At 43.0% G+C, this 23,369-nt stretch overlaps 1 protein-coding gene across 1 annotated transcript in view; it reads right to left on the reverse strand.

Annotated features, from left to right (window-relative positions):
* LOC127009513 (hemicentin-1-like) overlaps positions 1–19,508 on the reverse strand; it is a 216,806-nt gene extending 197,298 nt beyond the window's left edge. Inside the window, exon 1 of the mRNA XM_050882629.1 lies at positions 18,868–19,508. Within this exon, the coding sequence (XP_050738586.1) occupies positions 18,868–18,961 (94 nt within the window). The 5' untranslated portion in view covers positions 18,962–19,508. The remainder of the gene's footprint in view (positions 1–18,867) is intronic.
* Between the last annotated feature and the right edge of the window lie 3,861 nt (positions 19,509–23,369).

A 23,369-nucleotide genomic window follows, 5' to 3' on the forward strand; every position in this document is an offset into this window, starting at 1 on the left:
CAATTACCTGTCCTCAAAAGCCTCGGATCATAGCGTAGCGCCTTTACGATCGGCAGTCAAAGTGTTGTTTCTTCTGGACAAGTTTGTTAATTAGCCGGCGGCAGCGTCATCACGGCGGAACGTCTGATCAGCGCCCCCCAGCGAGCAGCCAATTATCCGCCGCCTTCCTGCCCCTTCCACCCATCCCCCAACACCCCGCTTCCATAATTTGTCTCATAATGCCCTTCAGAATAGCGAAAGACGGAGTCCGGCTTCTTTTACTTACGTTTTCCTTCTTGTTTTCTCCTCCTCCTCCTTCTCCTTTCTCTTCCTCCTCCTTCTCGTTCTTCTCGTCTTCGTCCTCCTTCTCTTCTTCTTCTTCTTCCTTGTTCTTGTCTTCGTCTTTTTCCTCGTCCTCGCCCATTTCCTCCTCCTCCTCTTCCTCCTTCTCGTTCTCGTTTTCGTCCTCGTCCTTCTTGTTCTCCTCTTCTTCGTTCTCCTCTTCCTCGTTCTCCTCCTCCTTCACGTTGTCCTCTTCCTCCTCTTCCTCCTCTTCCTCCTCCTCCTTCTCCTCTCTATCCCTTGTTCGCATTCTCTGTCTCTACCAATTGCCAAAGTTGAGAGGCTGAATTTTCCGTAATACATGATTGCGATCGAGGCCCTGACGGCGGCCGGAGATTCTTGCCGCTTAATTTTCAAGACCTGAGCGTTGTTAGTGACGGATGTTTTGTCGTCCTGGCCACGCAAACAAACAGGACACACTGGTATTTATCTGGATGGCGGTGCTTCCGGGATGCGTATTTCCCTTCTCTTTACGGGTATGTGGGGCCTATATTCTCTTGAACTGGTCAGGTTAGGTTAGATTAGGTTAGGCTAAGTTAGGTTAGGTCAATTTGGAGTCAGTTAGGGTAATTTTGAGTGGAAATTACAATGGGAGTATTTTCCAGAACACCCCTGTGGTTATTTTCGAAGCTACAGCCCAGCGTCTTCAGCGGCTAAGTTAGGTTAGGTCAGTTTGGAGTCAGGTAGGGTAATTTTGAGTGGGAATTACAATGGGAGTATTTTCCAGAACACCCCTGTGGTTATTTACGAAGCTACAGCCCAGCGTCTTCAGTCAGGGACCACAAGCCCGCAGAGAGATGTGAAATATGCTTCCGGGATTGGGTACGAGTGTGAGTCGCGAATAAGTGTGTGAGCCTTGAGCTAAATTCTACAAAAAAATCTGAAACATGGTGAGGGGAATAGGTAACAAGCACTTTTGACTTAATTAACTTGTACGATGCAGGAGACAGGCGAAGTTCATGACTAATGGAAAAAAAGGTTCGCAACACAGGATTGTATAAAAGGAAATTGAGAAAGATGACAAATACATGATCAGATTTACTTTATGAGGTCCCTTGAAATTCCCTGAGCAAGAGTAAGTCCATGGGTATGTGTGTGCCATTTGATGTGTGTAATACAAATAGAAACGCGGATTTTAATTGGTAAAAGAAAGAATATGCTTTTTTCCTACCTGTAAAGCGAGCCAATCAGATTCATAAAATATAGACCTGTTGATGTAAAGAAAATGTCCCCATCTTTTTTTTTCAGAATTTCACTTTCATACGTGAGCTCAGTTTTTGCAGAGTAATATTTTGCTTTAATGAGAGTACTGGTCGGAATGGTGTGCGCAGATTGGTGAGGATACTGGAATATATATAAATGGTATTGAGATCGTCCTGACACAGCCTAGGCATCCGTAAGGCAGAAACACACACACACACACACACACACACAGACACACACACTCACACACACACCTGGCAACAGAACAAGGTCGGACAAGGACTAGAGGATGGCAGGCGATTTTTCTACACCTTCCTTTTATCGACTCCTCCTCCTGTTCCTCCTCCTCTTCCTCCTCCTCCTCCTCCTCCTCCTCCTCCTCTCTCCTCTCCCCTTCCTTCCTCCATCTCCTTTTTCCCTTCCCTCTCATTTCCTTCTAATCCTTTCCTCTTTCGTTTTTCTCTCATTTATTTCACATCCTTCCCGTCTCCATCCTTTCTTTAAGTGCTTCATTTTCCCCTCCATCCTTCCATCATTTCCTTCCTTCTCTTCCTTTATCACCCTTTCTACACCCTTCTGCTCTCTTTCCATTTCGTCCTATCCACTTTTTACATGACTCTCAATTTACTCCTCCCCTTCAATTTCTTCTTTCTCACTCCTGTCTCTCCACTTCATCCTCTCTTTCTTCTTTCCTACGTCCCTTTTTCCTCTACCTCACATTCCCTCTTTTCTTCCCCCATCCTTACTCCTCATCCTTGCTTTATTCCCCATTTTCTAACTTTTCCATTCCTTTTTCTTATTCCTCTCTTCTCTCTTCCTTCCTCTCCTCCTGCTCTTTTCCTACATCCTTCTTTCCTTACCTTTCCCTTTATTTTTCCCTTCTAGCCCTGTCCTCCCCTCTCCTTCTTCATCTCTTCTCTCTCCCTTCGCTCCCCTTCCTCTATCTCTTATCCTTCTCCTACTGTCTATATTTACCTTCCCTTTTCCTATTTCTTCCCAGCACTGTTTTCTCTTTTCTTCTTTCTTTCTGCTTTCCCCTCCCTTTCTTCCTACTCTTCTCCTCAACCCACCTTTCCTTACCTTCTCCTCTCCTTCTTCCAAGCCCTGTCTGTATATTTATTTCCTTCTCTTGTTCCGCCTTTCTCTCTCCTTGCCCTTGCAGCATCTTCAGAGTAATCCTTGCCGTATGTGTTTCAATAAGATGAATAATAAAGAGCAATGGGATAGTTTCTGATGCTGCCTCCGACCACTTACCACGCACTGAACTTTGGTTTCTTAATCTTCTTAGGTTTCACTCTCTCTCTCTCTCTCTCTCTCTCTCTCTCTCTCTCTCTCTCTCTCTCTCTCTCTCTCTCTCTCTCTCTCTCTCTCTCTCTCTCTCTCTCTCTCTCTCTCTCTCTCTCTCTCTCTCTCTCTCTCTCTCTCTCTCTCTCTCTCTCTCTCTCTCTCTCTCTCTCTCTCTCCATGGTTAAGACTATTCCCAACGATTAAATTCTTTCTCCGATATTAATATAGGCCTACACTTTATGAGGCTCCGTCAAAGATCCTAATTCTATCTTTACCTGTTTCACTAGTGGCCGTGACGTACGAGGTTTCTGGGACACCACTTTTTAACTCCGTGTTCTCTAATCTTAGGTATTTTTTGTACATCATCTTCGGTTATCTGGACATTTCTTTTTTTGGTACGAATTTTAGTACCCTTATGTACCAAACCACGCAAGCTAGATGGATGGAGTAAATTATGAACCAGCGTGAAGGTAGTTAACGATACTGTATTCGACCCTCTCACTCAATGTAATGTTGCAAAATACTGAAACATGAATTGAGTGGTGTCTCCTCTTACTAACCAAATTTTTCGTCTCGCACAAAAGGAACCTCGCAAAATACTCGTAATTAGGGAAATGTTCGACGAAGAAAAAAAAAATTGGAAAAGGAAAGTTGGGACGGGTAAAATATCCTTTCAGAGAACTAATCATGATTCTTCTTCTTCTTCTTCTTCTTCTTCTTCTTCTTCAAATGTTCGCAATTTCTTTTATTTGTTTTGTATGTTTATTATTCATTATTACTGTTATTATTATTGTTATTATTATTATTATTCATTACTATTATTATTATTATTATTATTATTATTATTATTATCAGCACACAGCAGTATTTTTATCATTATTATTGCCGTATTATTAATAGCTAACTTTATATAGTTATGCCATGTTTGTCACGTTTAAAAGAATAGTGCGCCTTATTTTTCGAAGAGCTCTGCGAAAATTTCTTCCTTGAGTAATGGCATCTTGCTGCAGACGTCCCTCGCCTCCTTCACACTTGATGCATTGCGCGCCAGAGTAACAATGCGTAAATAGATTGTCCGAAATCGTGACAGTGTTTTGAATAGTGATAGTAAATAGGGTAGGAAACTAGACTTATGTTATTAATCAGATATACACCCGATCCTGGCCATAAACACCAGATTCCAAATTCATAAATTGATTGGCTGGGACAATATTCACAGCCTCACTACTTCAAGACCTTAAGATCACTACACTCTTCATATGAATTCAGAATCAGGAATCAGGAGGGCCTCAGAGTTATGGGATCGCGTCCTTTCAGGGGGCGGCGCGAGAGGTGAGCGACCGTCGGGCTGACCAGATGCATGCAGATTGATGCAGCACGGTGAAAATAACGGGCACGAAGCAAGACCCGGGGGACCCATGCATCCCGGAAGAGTGAGCGCCACCTCGCCCGCCTCATCATATTGACTGCGCGGGGAGGGCAAGGAGGAGGCACTGGGCCGGCGAGCCAGGCGTCGATTTGGATACAGTGCTCAGTCCTTTTGTGGGTCATAACTTCCTTCCCTTGAATTGTATCACAGGCGACCAGTCCCTTCCTGCGAGCTTTTCTTCTTTTTCTTCTTTCTCTTCCTATTTTATTCTTCTTTTCTTGTTTTCTTCTTTTCCTTCTTCTGCTGATTTTCCTTCTTCTGCTTCATTTTCTTCTCCTGCTTCTTTTCCTTCTTCTTTTACTTCTTTTTCTTTTTCCCCTTTTACTTCTTTTCTTCTTCTGTATTTCTTCTTCTACAACAGCAACAGAATAACTATCACTACCACCACCACCAATAACAACAACAACAACAACAACAACAACAACAATTACCACGAAAAAACTATCGTATAACACCATAACTAATCATAATAACAGTTCTAGCTAAATCACTAACATCGAAAAGAACAAAAGCAAAAAACAAAAGCAACAACTGAAAAAAAAAAACGAGAACATCTATCAAACACAACACTTGAGGTATCACTAACACTACTGACATTAATCGTAAAAATATCTACCGTCATCATCAACAACAACAACAACAATAACAACACCAACAACAACATCCAGAACAAGCTTTACATACCACTAACCAAATTTGGGAGGTTCCAAGAAAAAGAAAACCTCCTTGTATACGATTCCAAGTCAGCAAATATAAATCCCATTAGTGGAGGAGGGAAAAATAATAAGGAAAAGGAGGAGGAGAAGGACGAGAGAACATAAGACGAGATGGAACAGGAGGTATTCGTAACAACAATGATGTCGGATGGGGTAGATTATTGAGGTCAACGAGATGGAACTAGAGGCATTCATAACATCAACAATGTCGGATGGGGTAGATTATTGAGGTCACCAAGTAAAAGAAGGAGAAAAAGTAAAATGACACCCACGGCGCAACTTGTAGCTGAAGACGCTTACGGACGCAGTGACCCGTTTCCAATTACATTTGTCTCTCTCGTCTGTGCATTCACCTTTCACGCCGCCTTTACGATGTTCCTGTTTGTGTCGCTCCTCGGGTCACTTCCTGCTCGCTAGTTACCTTCATTATTTATCTCCATGACTTGTCTCCCTAATCTTCTGTTCGTGTCTTTAACTTCCTCCTCCTTCCTTTTTTTTTCCTTCACATGTTGCTGTTTTGTCTTCATCTTGTTCTCCCTCAGTTTTCTTTTTTTTTTACTCCATTTGTTTCTATCATCCTTTTCTTCTTCTTGTTCCTGTTCTTCTTCTTCTTTTCTCTTCTTCGTCTTTGTCATCTCCTTCCTCTTTCTCTGCTTCTTTTTTCTTCTTCTTCTTCGTCTTTTTCTTCCCCTTTTCCTTTTTCTTCTCCATTTTTTCTCCATGTTTCTATCGCCAGAGGACTTTCCGCGGTGTGCCCTTCCGTAAAATTGGCATTATAGACAAGAGGGCAAAGGCAAATGGTCTCCTTATGAGCAGATTTGTGAATTTTTTGCTACTTACTCATCTGCGTCCCTTTGTTCCTTTGTTCATGTACCGCTGCAGCCGTTAGTCGTTGTTGTCGTCGTTCTCTTCCCCATCCTTCTCCTCGTCCACTTCTCCTCCTCGTCCACTACCTCCTCCTCCTCGTTCGTGTCCTCGTCTTGGTCCTTGTTCTCGACCTCAACCTCGTCCTTGCCTTCGTCCTCGTCCTCCTCTTTCTCCTCCTCCTTTCTCATATTTCTCCTCTTTACTGATAGACTTTATATTTATTAACATGGTATCGTAAACAAGAGCTTTCCAGATTCCGTTGAAAGTCTGCAGAAACATTATGAAGAACTAATATCTTGGGGCTGATATTCGTTTACTTTTCTTAGAGCAACGACCTCGACCTTTACACGAGTCTATTGTAAAAAGTTCACTCAGTATAAAATTGTTTCTCGTATAGCAATTTAATAAAACCGAATGTCACCGCTTTCTCACGTTGGTTTCTTGTTGCCACATCGTTTCAGCTTACCAGACGCATTTATTTTATTATTTATTTTATTTCATTATTTATTTTGTTTTATTTTTATTTTATTTGTTTATTTTCTCCTTCATCCCTATTAAATTTAGTGAGTCGCAGTTACATACTTTTTTATGTGTACTGATTATACTATTTAGCTTCATACCCTTTCAAAGTGTATATCAACGGTAACGATGCTAAATAAAAATACAATAATAATAACAATAATAACAATAATGATCACTTGAATATGCACGGTAGGAAAATACGCTGACGTGTTTAAATCAACGTTATTGTAGTATTTTAATCAAAGTCTATTGTCACTGAGTCGGTCTGTAGTCAACCCCTCCCCCCCTAACACACGCCCATTGACTTTAACTTTTGTAGGCCTCTCCCGTAATCCATTCAGTCAGTGATGGAAACTTTTACTAGCAACAACTTTTTCTTTAATATAATATGACTACTTCTACGATGTCATTTCCTCTATCACTACTACTAATAAAGATCAAGTTAACAAGAATTTATGGCCAGAGAATCATTGTTACTAGACCAATCCTATTTGTCATTCATCTATAAAATCCTAAACATGTTCATATGTTTCAATAAATCTCTCTTCTTCATCCCTCCCGATCCGTGTTCCTTGCCGCTTTCCCCTGTCCCGTCCCATCAAAGGTATCGGCATGTCTCAATGATGCTGGAACGAGAGGGTGGCATGGTAGCAGAGGTACGTAGAGGAGAGTGAAGAGCCGGTATCTCTGCTTCGGGGAGTGTCTGGATGTGACGAAGGAGGGAAGGGAAACGCGAACTGGACACGACAGGTACAGGACGCCAGGGAAGAGAGAGAGAGAGAGAGAGAGAGAGAGAGAGAGAGAGAGAGAGAGAGAGAGAGAGAGAGAGAGAGAGAGAGAGAGAGAGAGAGAGAGAGAATGCTTGTACGATTATTATTTACGGGGGAAGGAAGGACAAGGAGAAAAGAATAGAAACGGAGACAGAAAGACAGCCACAAATAGACAGAGACAAACAGACAGACAAAGACAGAAAAAAACCCAAAACAGACAGGCAGACAGACACAAAGAGACTCAGACACAAAAGCAGACAAAAATAGAAACAAATAAACAAGAGACAGATAAAAATAGATGCACAGAAACACAGAGACGGAGAGGCAGAGGAGGAGACCCACCCATGCATCAACCCTATACGCTCTCGCCTCGAACATCCAGTCTTGTGTATATCGCTTTACCAGAGCCATAAACTCGGCAATATGTGTTAGTGTACTTTTTATGATGAGTAGCATTAACCATCGACTGCCAGGAACGACGGAGTTTTAAGGCAATACGGGACTCTACGAGATTAGATGTATGGTTGGTCTGTCCATATCCGGATCTTTTGTTTTTTCTTATATATTTGTTTTTTTCTCTGGTTAGATGTTGAAGGCAATACGAGATACTACGGGATTAGATGTATGGTTTGTCTGTCCATATCCGGATCTTTTGTTTCTTCTTATATATTTGTTTCTTCTCTGGTTAGATGTTTGTTCTTTTGAATTATTGTGTCTTTCTAACATTCCTTCCCCTCCTGTCTCTCTCTCCGGCATATGACCACAGATGTTGGGCCGACTAAACCGAACTTTCCAACTTTTTTCTAACATTTTTTTTTTTTGGTCTATCTTTCGTATTCTTGTATATTTGTTTCTTCCCATGTCAACTGTTTGTCTTTGTTTATATGAATTACTACATCTGTTTAACTGTCTGCCTCTCTGTATGTCTCTGTGCACATATTCATAAACATTATCTGTCTGTCTTTATGCCTCTTTCCATTTAATGCCTGCAAGTATTAGCGTGTCATTTATGTTTCATTTCCTTGTTACTAGTACAGCTTTCCTATTCCTAGTACAATCTCTTTACTACACGGTTCACACATATTAATTTCTCTTACGCTGGCTTCCTCTGCCTTGGGTTGTGATATTTACTCCAGCGCGTTCGCGAAATTCTCTCCTCCTCTTTCTGATCTAACAAGCTGTATCAAAATAAATTTACGAACAAAAACACAGGACCTTCAGAATGCGGTTAGATAGAAATGATTGCGCTATAAATACCGCTCTGGAATTGTATAAACGAATACAAGCTCGAAACCAATGAATTTATTACCATGCTGAGTGGACGCGGCATACATAATAAATACACGGCGGAAAGTGAACGTAGAACGGAACTATAATCGTCATACTCCCTGAATCACTGACATGGAGAAAGACACAGAGAGAGACAGAGAGACAGATTGACAGACAGACGAACACACACACACACACACACACACACACACACACACGCACACATATTGCCTATTGAGGGTTGTTATTGGCGATGTTCACCTGAGAATAGTGGCTTATTGTGTCGGTATTTCAGCGTGGACGAGACGAGCATCAACACTCGTCGGGTGCTTGAATCGCTGCACCACCGCTCGAAGCAAGGGTCGAACCACTCGCTCGCGCCATGGTTGCCACGTCTCACCATAAAAATAATAGGAATGTAGGGAGCCATAGTTGCCACATCTCACCCCATGAATAATAGGAGAGTATGGGGTTTGGTTTGGTTGAAAATGGGGGTTTCACAAAAAAGTTCATCGCTGTGTTTAGCTTTTGCAGTAACATACGTGAGATGATTACCTGTCAACACCTGAATAAAAGGGAAGTTGAACGTGATGTGAGTCTTTACAGTAGTGAATCTCGGCAAATTGTCTCCCTCCCTCGTCTCCCCCTCTCTCCTCCCCTCGGCTTCTCCTCTCGTCACCTTCCCTCCCCTCTTTCCTCTAGTCCTCCGCCTCCTTTCTCCCCTCCCCCATCTCCTCTCGTCTCCCCCCTCCCCCCTCTCCTCTCGCTCCCCCCCTTTCCTTCTCTCTTCCCCCCTCTACCCTTGTCTACCCCCTTCCAACCTCCCTTTCCCCCTCCCTCCTCCTTACCCCCCTTTCCTCCCGTCCCCCTTCCCTCCCCTGCGGGCCAGCGGAGCGAGGGAGGGCGAGGTACCGGTAGTTCCCATGCATTGAAGTTCATGCAAACCTTACGTGGTGAGATCTAAGGATATGAACTTGCCCCAGCTGATGTGTTAATGGCCGCCACACGCTCAGAAAGGTGCAGAAAAGGAAGATAACGAATAGAGGAAGCAAAATGGCGTTACTTCTCATGGTGCTGTCTGCCTCCCTGATCGGCCTTCCGTACCCACTCCAGGTTAGTTTCGTGTTAATCTTAATATATCTCAGCAATCTCGCATTTCCGTGTCTTGATCCGTATTTACTCGAGTGGATAGAGGACTTGGGCATCGTTTCTATATCTAGCTAGGCAAAGGCAACGAGGATAAGGGATGGTTAGGGGTAATTTTTTTCTTTCTTAGGTTTGTGACGGGTAGCCATGGCGATGTAACAAAGTCGTTTTAATGGGGAGAATCTTCTTTATTTGCGATGCGGCTCAGGTCTTGTTCAGGTGCTCAAAGTATAGCAGTGAAATGCGACTTTATAAATGAAATGAGACGTCGTTAGGGTGAGTTTTGTGTGTAGGAAAGCCGCGGGAGAGAGGCTTTAACTTGGGAAGAGAGTAGTCTGAGGAGGGAGTAATGGTATGGTATGTAAAGTTGAAGGGATAATATACATGATGACAAGACCGTACGAACCTAAGGAGCAATTAGCCTCACTCACAATGGTTCAACTTCGAAGAATGTTGGTAAAGGAGATTGTGAAGGAAATTTTACATAACACTTAGGTACCCGGGTCACAGAAACCATGCGAATAGCTAGACATATACGCCTTTATTGTGTACTGTAATAAACAAACTACCCGTCCGCTCCCTCATTCCCCATTCCTCCGCACACCCATCCCTACTCCCTTCCCCTCCACTACTCCCTCCCCTACCACTCCTAACCCTATCTCCCTCGACCCACTTTGTTTATCACTACTACTCCCCCAACCCTTTTCTGTTTCCTCTAATTCCTCCACTCTTTTCTCGTTTTTTTTTTTCAACCTCTAACCCCTCCCCTAACCCTTTCCTCTATACCCCTTAAGTCTGAAGGGGGTTCTGACTCCCAATTGTAATTCTTTTGTGTTGCGTTGTTCCATTATGTTGTGTTGCATATCTGAGGTGCAGTGTGATTCGTTGCGTTGCAGTTTGTTGTCCATCTAATTTGTTGTGTTACTGTATGCGATGTTTTGAATGTCTTTACCGTACTGTTGTGTTGTGTTATATATGAAGCATTTTACGAGGGTTGTAATTGCATAGGTATTGTATATGTGCGTTACTGTAATGCAATATAATATAAAACTTTGGCGTAGACTGGTTGCATGTGAGCCTGTACTGATGCACACACACGTACGCACATACGCAAAGAAAAACCAACCTATGCTGCCACGCACGCACGAACGCACATACGCAAAGAAAAACCAACCTATGCTGCCACGCACGCACGAACGCACATACGCAAAGAAAAACCAACCTGTGCTGCCACGCACGCACGAACGCACATTAGGGGTCAAACGGACACGGAAAAACAACTATGCAAACACACACACACACACATGCTCCGTGTACTCCCTGACAAACAATGTAACAAACAAAACACCACAAACTTTATCTCCTCAGTTCCCCTCTCTCTCTCTCTCTCTCTCTCTCTCTCTCTCTCTCTCTCTCTCTCTCTCTCTCTCTCTCTCTCTCTCTCTCTCTCTCTCTCTCTCTCTCTCTCTCTCTCTCTCTCTCTCTCTCTCTCTCTCTCTCACGTGACCACTCAAATGCGACCAGATTTTTTTGTTGTTGTTTTATATCTATTTCAGAACCGAAAGCAATGCGTGTTAATCTCCATATTGAACTGACGTTGACTCTTCCATAAATATTACCTTGCTATTGAATGCTAATATTAAACGCTATGAACGGATAGGCAGGCTCTCTCTCTCTCTCTCTCTCTCTCTCTCTCTCTCTCTCTCTCTCTCTCTCTCTCACACACACACACACACACACACACACTGTAGCAAGCTATGTGTGTGTCCACGGGTTCCAAGAAAATGAGACCCAAATCGCACATTAAAATTACTGGATAACTTAAAATTCAACCCTAACACAAGAGACATGAGAACTTATTGACCCTGCACATTTTTATATTCCCTACTTAATACAATGGCACCTAAATTGAACAATAATCACTGGCGGAGTAGCAATCCCGTCCCGCCCAAAACACTTTACTTGGTCGCCAGCAGCCTTCGTTTTCTCTCAATCTTATAGCCTAACCTAACTAAAACGCAAAACAATCCTTAACAACACACACACACGCACATACACACATACATAAAGGAAATGAAGAAATATGCGTTAGATTAAGTAAAGATAAAAAGGAAAAAAACAAGTCCGTTACTATTCCGCCGTCTGTAAATTCATATTTCGGGTTGTTCGGCGGTCTATGGCGCACGCCGGGGAGGGATGATATTATTTTGTGCTGTGTTCAGAAGAGTTAGTTGCCATGTGTTGTTTTGTGTTGGGTGTTGCATATTTACGTTGCTTTGTGTTGTTATGGTAGGTATGTAGAGTTTTGTGATGATGGTGGTTGGTCCCAGTGACTATGGTGTGTGTGTGGGGGGATAGGGAGTTATATATATGTGTGTGTGTGTGTGTGTGTGTGTGTGTGTGTGTGATATTTATGTAGCGGAGGGATTGTTTTCTTGTGTTGCTGTTGTTTGATGTTACAAAGCTTTGGCGTGGACGGGTGACATGGTATTAAAATGCATACGCTCAGAGATGTACCTACCAGTGCGTTCACTCGCTCAATTCCACGTACTATAGAACGCATACGCTGCACGGAAGCGCCCATGCACACAACATGCATGCACTCTCTAACAAACGGTCAGATGCACACACACACAGATTTACGCAGGGAAACACACACAAACACACACACACACACACACACACACACACACACACACACACACACACACACACACACACACACACAGATATCCATGTACTCACTCACTCCTAGTTATTCAAACAAATGTAACAATTAAACTATCTCGAATTTCCCCTTTTGGTTACTCTGTCAGTTTATTCAAATGTCTATATGCATCTAACTGACTATCTCGTTATTGTTCTCCTCTTTTCTGTTTTTCGCTTCTCCTCTTTATCTTTCTCCATTTTCTCCTCTTTTTTCCTCTCTTTCACTGTATCTACACTTCTCTACACAGTATCTACACTTCCTCTATTTCACTGTATCTTTCACTGTATCTAGCTAGCTAATTGGTTATCATATTTCTCCTCGTTCTGTCTCTCACTCTTCCTCTCTCTCTCTCACCCTGTCATCCTCTTCTCTTTTCCTCTCTTTTCCTCCTCTCTCCCACTCTCCCGGCACGCCAAACGAGCATACAAACACATTGATGCGTACACCGGCAAATACCAGATAAGTGTATGGAGGGTAATGACCGGATAAACGCTGGAATGGCAGATGCTACTCCTGCGCGCCTCACTAATCTCGCCGCCCAGTCCCGGCAGTTCAGATCCATGCGCGACCGGGCGTGTTAAACCAGTGCGCGCCTCGGTGGGACCCAGTGTGCTATCCCCCGTATATTCCGACGCCTCGTTACGCTTATGTACTACCACTGTTCTTCGTTCCTTTACAGCAGCGTGCTTGCTACATAAATACAAACAGATACACACATAGTTACACACACACACACACACACACACACACACACACACACACACACATTTTTACTCTATTAGTTGAATTTTATGGAGTTGTATGTGTTTTAAGGTGCCTTCATTGTGTCCATGTTTGTCTGTCTGTATGGCTCTATATCTGTTTGTCTGTCTGTTTTATTTGTGTCTGTGTCTGTCTGTTCTATTGTTTGTATTGCTTGTTTGTTTCCCTAACTTTTTTTCCTTTCATCGTTCTCTCTCTCTCTCTCTCTCTCTCTCTCTCTCTCTCTCTCTCTCTCTCTCTCTCTCTCTCTCTCTCTCTCTCTCTCTCTCTCTCTCTCTCTCTCTTGTTCGCATAATGTCTCCCCCATTTTCATTCTCTCCCTTGTCCTCATTCTCTCTGCTCTTTTATATTCTCGTCCTCACTCTCCTCCTCCTCCTCTTCCTCCTATTCCTCCTCCTTCTCCTGCATCTCAACCGACCCTCTTTGCTCTGCCTGGCTCCCTGTCCTTTACGCCGAGCAAATAGTGTGCATCATCCTAACTACAAACATAAAATCGCCCTAATATAGATTCACTGTGCGAGAATCAAGCCAAGTCATTTTCCGGACCCTTGCAAAATTGACGGCGGACACTAATGAAAGCGGGTCATGCAGAGGTAGGGGAAGGAGGGAGGGAGGGAAGGACAGGTGGGCAGGTAGGTAGTTAGGAATGACGCATGATGGGGTAAGTGCAGGTGAGCCGGGAGAGGAAGGGAAGGGAAGGGAAGGGAAGGGAAAGCAGGGAGGGGGAAAGGCAGAGCAGGGACATTCATAGCCCACGAGCAGAGTAGGAATTGAAAACTGGGTGGTAGAGAGCGGTTTAGAGAGACGAGAATAAAGGAAGGGAAGGGAAGGGAACTGAAGGGAGGGGGAACAGCAGATTACGGACATTCATAGCCCACGAGTAGGTTAGGAATTGAAAACTGGGGCATAAGAGTGTATTTTTGGAGGTCATAGGTGGTAGAGAACGGTCTAGAGATTCGAAAATAAAGGAAGGGAAGTGAAGGGAAGGGAGAGGGAGGGGAAAGGTAGAGAATAGGTAGGTTCATAGCCCACGAGTAGGTTAGGAATTGAAAACTGGGGCATAAGAGTGTATTTTTGGAGGTCATAGGTGGTAGAGAACGGTCTAGAGATTCGAAAATAAAGGAAGGGAAGTGAAGGGAAGGGAGAGGGAGGGGAAAGGTAGAGAATAGGTAGGTTCATAGCCCACGAGTAGGTTAGGAATTAAAAACTGGGTCATAAGTGTGTATTTTTTGGAGGTCATGGGTGGTAGAGAACGGTTTAGACTTTAGAGATTCGAAAATAAAGGAAGGGAAGTGAAGGGAAGGGAGAGGGAGGGGAAAGGTAGAGAATGGGTAGGTTCATAGCCCACGAGTAGGTTGGGAATTAAAAACTGGGTCATAAGTGTGTTTGTTTTCGGAGAGTATTGATGATAGAGATCGCTTCTAAAAAATGTGCTTCCTGGGCTACTATTAGAACCGAGGAAGGAAGAACCAGAGGGAAAGGAAGAAGAGGCAGGGAGAGGGAAAAGTAGAGTAGGTAAATTCACAGTCCACGAATAGGTTAACAATTGAAAACTGGGCCCTCGGAGCGTGTGTGTTCAGGACATAGATGTTAGAAATTGCTTTTGAGAAGTATACTTGCGGGGCTGCTATTAAAACCTGGGAAGGGAAGATTTATAGTAAGTTAGGAATGGGTTAGCGTGGAACTAGAACGTGTTATTAAGCATGGAAGGAAGTGAAAGAGTTAGTTATTTCAGGAATGCGTGCAGGGGCGGGCGTCAAGAGAGAGAGAGAGAGAGAGAGAGAGAGAGAGAGAGAGAGAGAGAGAGAGAGAGAGAGAGAGAGAGAGAGAGAGAGAGAGAGAGAGAGAGAGAGAGAGAGAGAGAGAGAGAGAGAGAGAGAGAGAGAGAGAGAGAGAGAGAGAGAGAGAGAGAGGGGTTGACAGACAGGCACAGACAGACAGACAGACACACAGACATACACACAGAGACAGATAGATAGACAGACAGACAGACAGACAGACAGACAGAATGGAAACTAGACAGGGGGGATGGAGCAGGTTATGAATGGAACTGGAATGTGAATGAAACGAGAATGGAAAAAGAGAAGTGGATTTTCCGGGCACACAAAAAAAGACCACGTTTTTTTTTTAATTCAAGAGATTCATAAAGCAGCACCAGGGAGGTAAAGGTAAGCCAGAGCAGGTTGGAAATGTGGCAAAGCTGAATTAGAGTGCATTTTTAGAGCATGGAAGGAAGAGAGGTAATCATTGAAGCAAGGGATGAAGAGATAGATAAAAGTTAAATAGGAGTTGGATAGGCATTGTACAGCATTGAGTTTTTTTTTTTACAACAAAGGAGACAGCTCAAGGGCACAAAAAAAGGAAACAATAATAAAAAAAAAGCCCACTATTCGCTGCTCCTGTAAAGAATCAAAAGAGGTGGCCGAAAGAGGGGTCAATTTCGGCACAGACAGAGATAGATCGACAGTCCCATTCTTAACCTAGTCCAGCATGCTCCTTCCTACCTGTCCAGCCTCCATTCTGTCTGTGTCTGAAGTATAGAGCCGAGAAGTCCTTAGAGAGCAAACTTTCCAATGGCATTATAGGAGAAAACACACACCCCGATAAATTCCTTAGTCCCCCCACGTCAAATTCCTTCCTTATTCTGAATTTACACACGTTTTCTACCTGTCTATCATCCATTCTCACATTCCGCACCTCTTGAGAAGATAACAGACAGGGAGGAAACAAACGTAACTTAAGAACTTGACAGAAAAAAGGAAGAGGGAGACAGGAGCAGAAAAGAAATGACAACACTGAATAGATTATAGTACAGGACCTGGAAGTCCCCTCGAGAGCAAAGATCCCGGTGTTATAAAAAGAGAAAACACACACAACATTTCCTAAATTGTTGTAAAAAAGGATGGTATAGAGACAAAAAGGATAGTGAAGATAGAGAACAGGAAGAAGGATGTCTTTAAACTTCCACCTCTTTTCTGTCTGTCTATCAACCTTTCTCCCCTTGCACACCATTTGAATAGATAAGAGAGGAAAAAAGCATACAACTTAAGAACATGACAGAGGCTTGACAGGAGGAAGACGAGGCGAGTGAGGAAAATATAGGTGTATGTGTGTGTGTGTTTTGAGATCATGGACGAGAGAGTGAAAGAGCTTTTGCATACTCCCTCGCTGCGTCGTGTTGGCGGTGGAACGACCCGGCCAGGATGTGAGGCGAGATATATACGAGTCGGTAACGTCGTGTCTCTCACCCCAATCCCTCCTCGGTGTAACGGGAGCCCCAGTGACCTATAGTACTTGCCTCTCCTCGTCCCTGGGCTCGTCCGTATCCTCCCCTACATGTGATGGGCGCGTATTAGTCTCGTTTCCTTTTTATACATCATTATTAGAGAGAGAGAGAGGTAGTGCCCTTTTTGTCAATAAATACGGCATTTGCGTTTACCTCCCGGTACTCCATTTCCTTCTCCTCTTCCTCCTACTCCTCCTCTCCCTACTCCACTTTCTCCTCCTCCTCCTCCTCTTCTTCCTCCCCCGTGCTGTAAACAATTGCAAGTCGATAATCAATTGTGCGTGGGACATTATTTTACACAGGATCTAAGCTTTTTATACTGTTAATTACAGACTCATTTGCGAGGAACATTGTCTTGAATATTCATCACACTGTTATTAGAAGAGATTATTACTTCTTCACGGCCGTCTTGTAAGAATAGGAAAGCAGGTTTTTACTGATCTTACATTCACAGAGCAAGGCACGAGGGGCTAGTGATATCCGAGTATTCATAACATTAGTATTCATGGTTTTCTTTTCACTTTATATTGATTTTTATTGACAGTTAAGAAAGAAACAAACAGGTCATACAGCGAAAGATATTGCTCAGAATACTCGCGGCGGCTTCTCACATCAGACTTCAACCTCGAATTTGTCTTTTATAGTTGTTGCTGCTGCTGTTGTTATTGTTGTGGGTGGTGATGGTGTTTATTGTATTCTTGTGTTTATTCATGAATCTGGAATGCTACTTTTATTTCCGGTTCCGCGTCGGTATGCCACAGGTCTGGAAAATTCAATAGATAATGTAAATATTCGCACTTATTCATCTCGCTTGTATTCTGATCCTTGATATGTTTTCTTTCTTTCCACACTAATGACTCTTACACGGAAAGGTAATTAAGTGTCCAGGTAACCGATGACTGGGGACGAAACACACTCAGGAGCTGCAGTGTTTGGTTTGCTGCAGATCGTGTAGTCTCGTTAAATCCTTGTGTGTATCTGTGTGGCAGTGAGAGACAGGACGGAACAGGTGAGCGAGCAGGTGCATTGGACTGTTAGGTGGACGAGTGGAAAGAAATGGAGGATGAAGGTTGAGGACGAGAGGGATGAAGAGTGAAGGGTGAAGGAGATGGAGTGGCCTCGATGGTGCTGAAGGATGGTTTTGATGAACAGGGAAAAGCGACAAGTGGTGAAAAAAAATAATGAAGAGAGAAAAAGTGAATGCTGGGATATCGAAAAGAGTGAATGGAATAGAGAACGTTACCTGCATCACTTAAAGACCTGACAAATAGGAGAGGAATAGAAGAAAGATCAAGATTAGGAGTCATATTCTTAAACCTTTCAGCTCCCAATCCCATACAATTAACAAGGACTTCGTAAGATTTTTGGGGCTTTTCCAGGGGTAGTTTTATGACCCTGGTGGTAGTCTGACAAATTTTCTGCACCATGAACGTAAAGAAATGCTCATAGGGACGCGTGTAACCTCTTTTTTTTGGCCATTAAAAATTATTGATGGAAGAGAAGAAAGCGTTTGAGAATACCACCGCTAGATCAGGAGGAAGGATGGTTTGAGATGGATAATATGAAGCAAGGGAGATGCATGATATAGAGATGAGAAGATAATTAAAGACTGAGGCTGAAGAGAGAGGAAGCTTAGGGATGCAGAAGGATAGTTTCGACGAATAGGGAAAAGAGACAAAGTAAAAAATAATAGAGGAGGAAAAGTGAATGTTGGATGTGAAGAATTTAAAGGCTGGTGAATGAAATAATGCGTAACCTAAATTGTTCTAAAAAAGGATGGTTAACAAATAGGATAGGTATAGAGACAAAAATGATAGTGAAGATAGAGAACAGGAAAAAGGCTTGATATGGATGATAAGCAGGAAGGATATGTATAGTAGATGGTATGGAGAAGATAAAGTAAACTAGAGGGATAAAAGTTAAAGAGATTAGAGGGGAAGGTTAAGTTTCAAAGGTCTCCAGTAGCGTGGGTGAACAAGAGAACGTTATCTAATAGTCGTGAAGGAGTTTTTCCCTAACACGAGAGAAAAAGGAGGATGAAAGCAACCATTAATCGAGTTAAGGAGAGGGAGCGGAGGGAAGAACTGTAAGCAGGTGAGAGGTCGAGGTGAGAAATAGAAGATGCAGGAAAAAAAGAGGTAATGTTGTGCAGAGGGAAGGAGACAGAGGGAAAGAAGAAGAGGGAAAGAGAGGTACGAAAGCATTGGCAAATATATGAAAGGCAAGGAAGTGATATGCATGGGATGTCTCAATAGAAAGGGAGGTAGTATTAGCATGAAAAGATGAGTAAAGAAATGAGGGATATGAACAAAGGTAGGAAAGCGAAAAGGAAACCACTAACAAAGAAATGCAAAGGAGGATGGCAAAGAGCAGAAGAAAGATGATGAGGAATGTGATCCGGAATGAGAAAGAAAGAAAAAGGACGGAATATCTGATAGGACCAGACACATAATTTCAAGGGAGGAAGGAGACTAGGATCACTGCATTAATACCACGCAAGGATATATGCAGGATGAAGGAGAGGCTCACACACAGCAGGCCCCAGTTCTGCCCGAGATGTCACGAAGATTAACACTCACTTTTCTTCATCTCCAGCGCCGAGCAGAGGTTGAGCAGGGTGGAGGCAAGGAGCGTGACAAAGGTGGAGGAGAGCTGGCCAGCCTGGCGTGGCATCCTGCTGAGTGATGTTGAAAGACAGTCCAAACGGTTTGCAGCTCACACGTCACCGCGCCGCGCACAGGTAATGTTCCTTTTGTCACTGTAAAGCTCTTTAATTAACGGGGTTCACTGCGTCGCCATCACACGGGGATCGCAGCTGCCTTGTTGAGGGGTTCACTTCCTCTTCCTTTATGGAATTGACTGCGTTGCCTTTGCCGGGGCTCACTTTGTCGTCCTTTCATTGGGTTACCAGCGCGCACTCTTGACGAGATCACAGCGTTGCCTTTTAACGGTGTTCAGGCCTGGCAATGGTCGCGGGGTAACTTCACCTCATCCAACCGTGACCTTGGAGGCGAGACGGACACGCCCACACAGGATCACCGGACACGCACGGCTGTTCTAAAGACGACTGTCGAGAATGTTTGAGCTTCCACGAACATGTTCTAGCGCGTCTTCCCGCTCCCGGTGCTGCGGCGAGGACCAGCAGCGGCGCGGCACTTCCTCCCCTTACGAAACGCATAAAATTTCACACATCAGCATCTAATCAATATTTGCTCAACCTTAAGATAAATAATTATTCTTCTCATTTATATATATATATATATATATATATATATATATATATATATATATATATATATATATATATATATATATATATATATATATATATATATATATATATTTATTTATTTATTTATTTATCTAAACCCTTATGCTCACACAGGTGTATGTCAGTCATGTAAAAGCAAAGCCCTGTGCCGTGCAGGAGGTTACAATTCCCACGTGCTTTGTTGGTTGAATTCACTCTATTTCTTTTTATACTTCAACTTCACATGCGAAGGATGATTCTGAGTGACACCACATGATTGGCGTCGTGCTGATTAAAGCTTGTCACTGCATGATCATCAACGTCGTGGCGCCACGTTTCATGATGCCCAATTAATGAATAAGCTGCCTAAATTTGGCTGATCACACAGCCACGAAGCTTGTGCTCCAACCAGACGTGTTTGTGTCCTGTGCGTGACGAGGAGCGTTAGGGCTTGATACCCTCCACCTCAAGGTCATGTTAGTTAATTAACGCCTATACCTAAGTGTTTATTTGACGATTCTGTTGTGTAAATAATATATCGTGCACAGGATTCTCCTGCTTCCTTGATAACCTAAAGCTGCAGACAATTGCTCTGCGTGTCTGTGTCAGTAATCACTGTTCCAGAGCAGGAGCCAATAAGTCTTTGAAACACGTAAGCTCCCTCACTGGAATGAAAAACTCTAATTTTCCTCTCCGCGACACACGGTGACAGGGGCGGAGGTAGTTTCCCCGCGCGGCGATTATCACCCCCGACGGCGTGGCGTGGAAAGATTCATGAAATGAGAAAATGTAATTGCTCATATTGGATGCAAGAAAACTGGAAAGGATATTAGTTTTGAAGTATCGTACGGACGCTCGTATTCATCATGAAAGAGGAAGGAAAAGTGTTTGCACGAGCACTGGTGGCCGACGACGGCTATAAGGACGCCACGCACTGCCACGAGTTACACGAAACAAAATATCTTTAAACTTGGCATCGAAAAATTTCATTTTTAAATCAGTCTTTTTGTCCCTAAGTCCAACGACTACCATTTATGAAGTAATTCAGTAGTACACACAACTTTTGAAGTAATTATAAACAGAGGAAATAAATGGTAACATCTAATCATTACTTCTTTTCAATTAATCAAAGCGTTTGCTCCCTCTTGTGAAAAGCTCCATGATCTTATCCTTCAAAACGGAAAGAAAGGAAGAGTAATTTAAATTCTCCACTCTGCGATGGCTGAGATCAGGCCGAGGCTCTCGCTCAGGTGGAGGTCAAACACAATTATCTCTCCGGCCTCGCACGGAAAGCTGATCAGCGTTATGTCCTAAGGCGCTGCAATTGCCGGAGACAGCCTCACACTTTCCTGCATTTCGTCAGCATAACTCATGACAAACTGTCGCCACCGCTGAGGTAAATTTAAATATGTGTGTGTGTGTGTGTGTGTGTGTGTGTGTGTGTGTGTGTGTGTGTGTGTGTGTGTGTGTGTGTGTGTGTGTGTGTGTGTGTGTGTGTGTGTGTGTGTGTGTGTGTGTGTGTGTGTACGTCCATCCGTGCTCTCCTACGTTCATATATTATTCTGTTTATTTAATACTTTAATTCATATTACAGCATTATAATATTATCCTGTAAAATGTGTAGAGAAAGCAGTCTCGAAAAATAATGACAGTAATAACTTTAACGTTAAAAAAAAAGGCCATGCAGTCCTTCGCCAATTTTGATCCTGCAAGCTTATTAACTTCAACGATATCGCCTCCACAACCAATACCCGGCAATCCCTCAGTGACGAGCCGCCGCCCGGACACCGTTCCTGCTGTCCCGAAAGTGATGCCGGACCCGGATATCACTCGAACAATCCTATTCCGTCTGTGTGCGTGTGTGTGTGTGTGTGTGTGTGTGTGTGTGTGTGTGTGTGTGTGTGTACGTGTGTTTGTGTGTTCTTTTACGTTCATGATATTCTTTTCTATTTCATATTAAAATTTCATCACAGTATTTTAACATTTTGTGGTGCAATATATATGGAAAGCAATCTCGAAAAATAATGACTGTGTGTGTGTGTGTGTGTGTGTGTGTGTGTGTGTGTGTGTGTGTGTGTGTGTGTGTGTGTGTGTGTGTGTGTGTGTGTGTAACCGTCACGTTATACAGGCAACAAGATCTTACCAAGTTTTCAATCTTAATCTTTCTTTCTACACCTAAGTACTTCGTAAAAAGGACATCGACAGCTTTATAAAATTTTTCAAAGAAGCTTTTCACTCGCGTACACAATCACAATGAAATGAATAAATAAAAAGTTTGGTGTAATAGTTTCCACGCGCGAGTCACGATTCTGAGACGGGGCGGGAGTGGCAGGGCGAGATATGTTTTCCCTGCAACGGCTCGTGGCAGACTGAGGCTCCATCTCGGGCTCAACCTCGGCTCCGGCGGGCTGGAGGACCCACACACTCTCGCCTGCCGATTTTATGCCCCGACTTGTGGATGGACTCTGCGGTATCTTCCTTCAATTTCCAGTTTCTTTACATCACGGTCATTTCATATATCAAGCCGCGGCTCCTCAAAGCGATCCACGAGGCTGTAGGGAATGATTTAGATTTATTTATTTTTGTACGTTTTCTCTGTGGTTTTTGCTTCATTAATGCCTCGCTTCGCAAAATTTATCTTGTAATGCTCTCGTGTTGATGTGTACTGCTGTTTTAATTATGCACACTGGTCGTTGGCTTTCTCTCTCTCTCTCTCTCTCTCTCTCTCTCTCTCTCTCTCTCTCTCTCTCTCTCTCTCTCTCTCTCTCTCTCTCTCTCTCTCTCTCTCTCTCTCTCTCTCTCTCTCTCTCTCTCTCTCTCTCTCTCTCTCTCTCTCTCTCTCTCTCTCTCTCTCTCTCTCTCTCTCTCTCTCTCTCTCTCTCTCTCTCTCTCAGAACTGCCACTCTCTTCAATTTAATGTGGTTTATTTGTCATGTTGATACCGTAGAATTTGTGTAGTTCATTTTTCCGGGAGACAATAACATGCATGCACTACATCACATTTTCTTACAATTATTACTTACACTTATCATACACATAAGGAAATAAAAGTTGATATAGATGAAAAAAGACTCCTATTGGACTTTATAAGCTGTCAGTGCGTTTGTTTTTCTATTCATAAACATTTTTATATGCCGACTGATACAAAGGATCTTTTACGCATTTTTTTTGTGGGCAATATTGATGAAGTGCAGCTCAGCGGTAAATGTGAATTATTGCATCTGTCGAGGGTAGGTTTTTTGAAGGTGTCGAATGCAGAGTGGTGTTTCGTACTTTTACCTGCACGCACATTTTTTTATTTCATTGGTTAGTTTCGTTTTGATCTCTGAATTGCAGTTTCCATACCAGTGTATGATGCAAACCGACACATCTGAAACTGTGTTGGCTGGGTAGTCTTATCATGCGTGTAACATTTTCTTCCCTTCTTAAGCCCTCCTCGGCATTTATATTAAAACTGAAATTATTTTATATAATCGTACCTGGTTATTCGTATTCTCGAATCTACAGCCTCTTTCTTTATACATATTAGCGATTGAATGAATGGTGAAGTACTAAGGAGTGCAGTCATTTTTCTTTCCTTGACATGCGTACTAAAATGTTTTATCTCTGAGTATTAGGCACGTGTATTTGTACAAAGTCTGACAAGGCCAGTGTGACCTGCATATTTGAAAAGTTGGCAGTTGTTGACATGGCAGCGGCTGTCATTGGTATATGAAGTATGAAGTATGATTGGCAGTCCTTTCCCTGTGGGGTGATTGTTTTTGTGCCATAACTTTGAATTTTGCGTCGAAAAGTTTGTAATACGGAAATGAAAAATAATATATCGATAAA

The sequence above is a fragment of the Eriocheir sinensis genome, chromosome 41 (assembly GCF_024679095.1).
Source record: "Eriocheir sinensis breed Jianghai 21 chromosome 41, ASM2467909v1, whole genome shotgun sequence".
NCBI lineage: Eukaryota > Metazoa > Arthropoda > Malacostraca > Decapoda > Varunidae > Eriocheir > Eriocheir sinensis.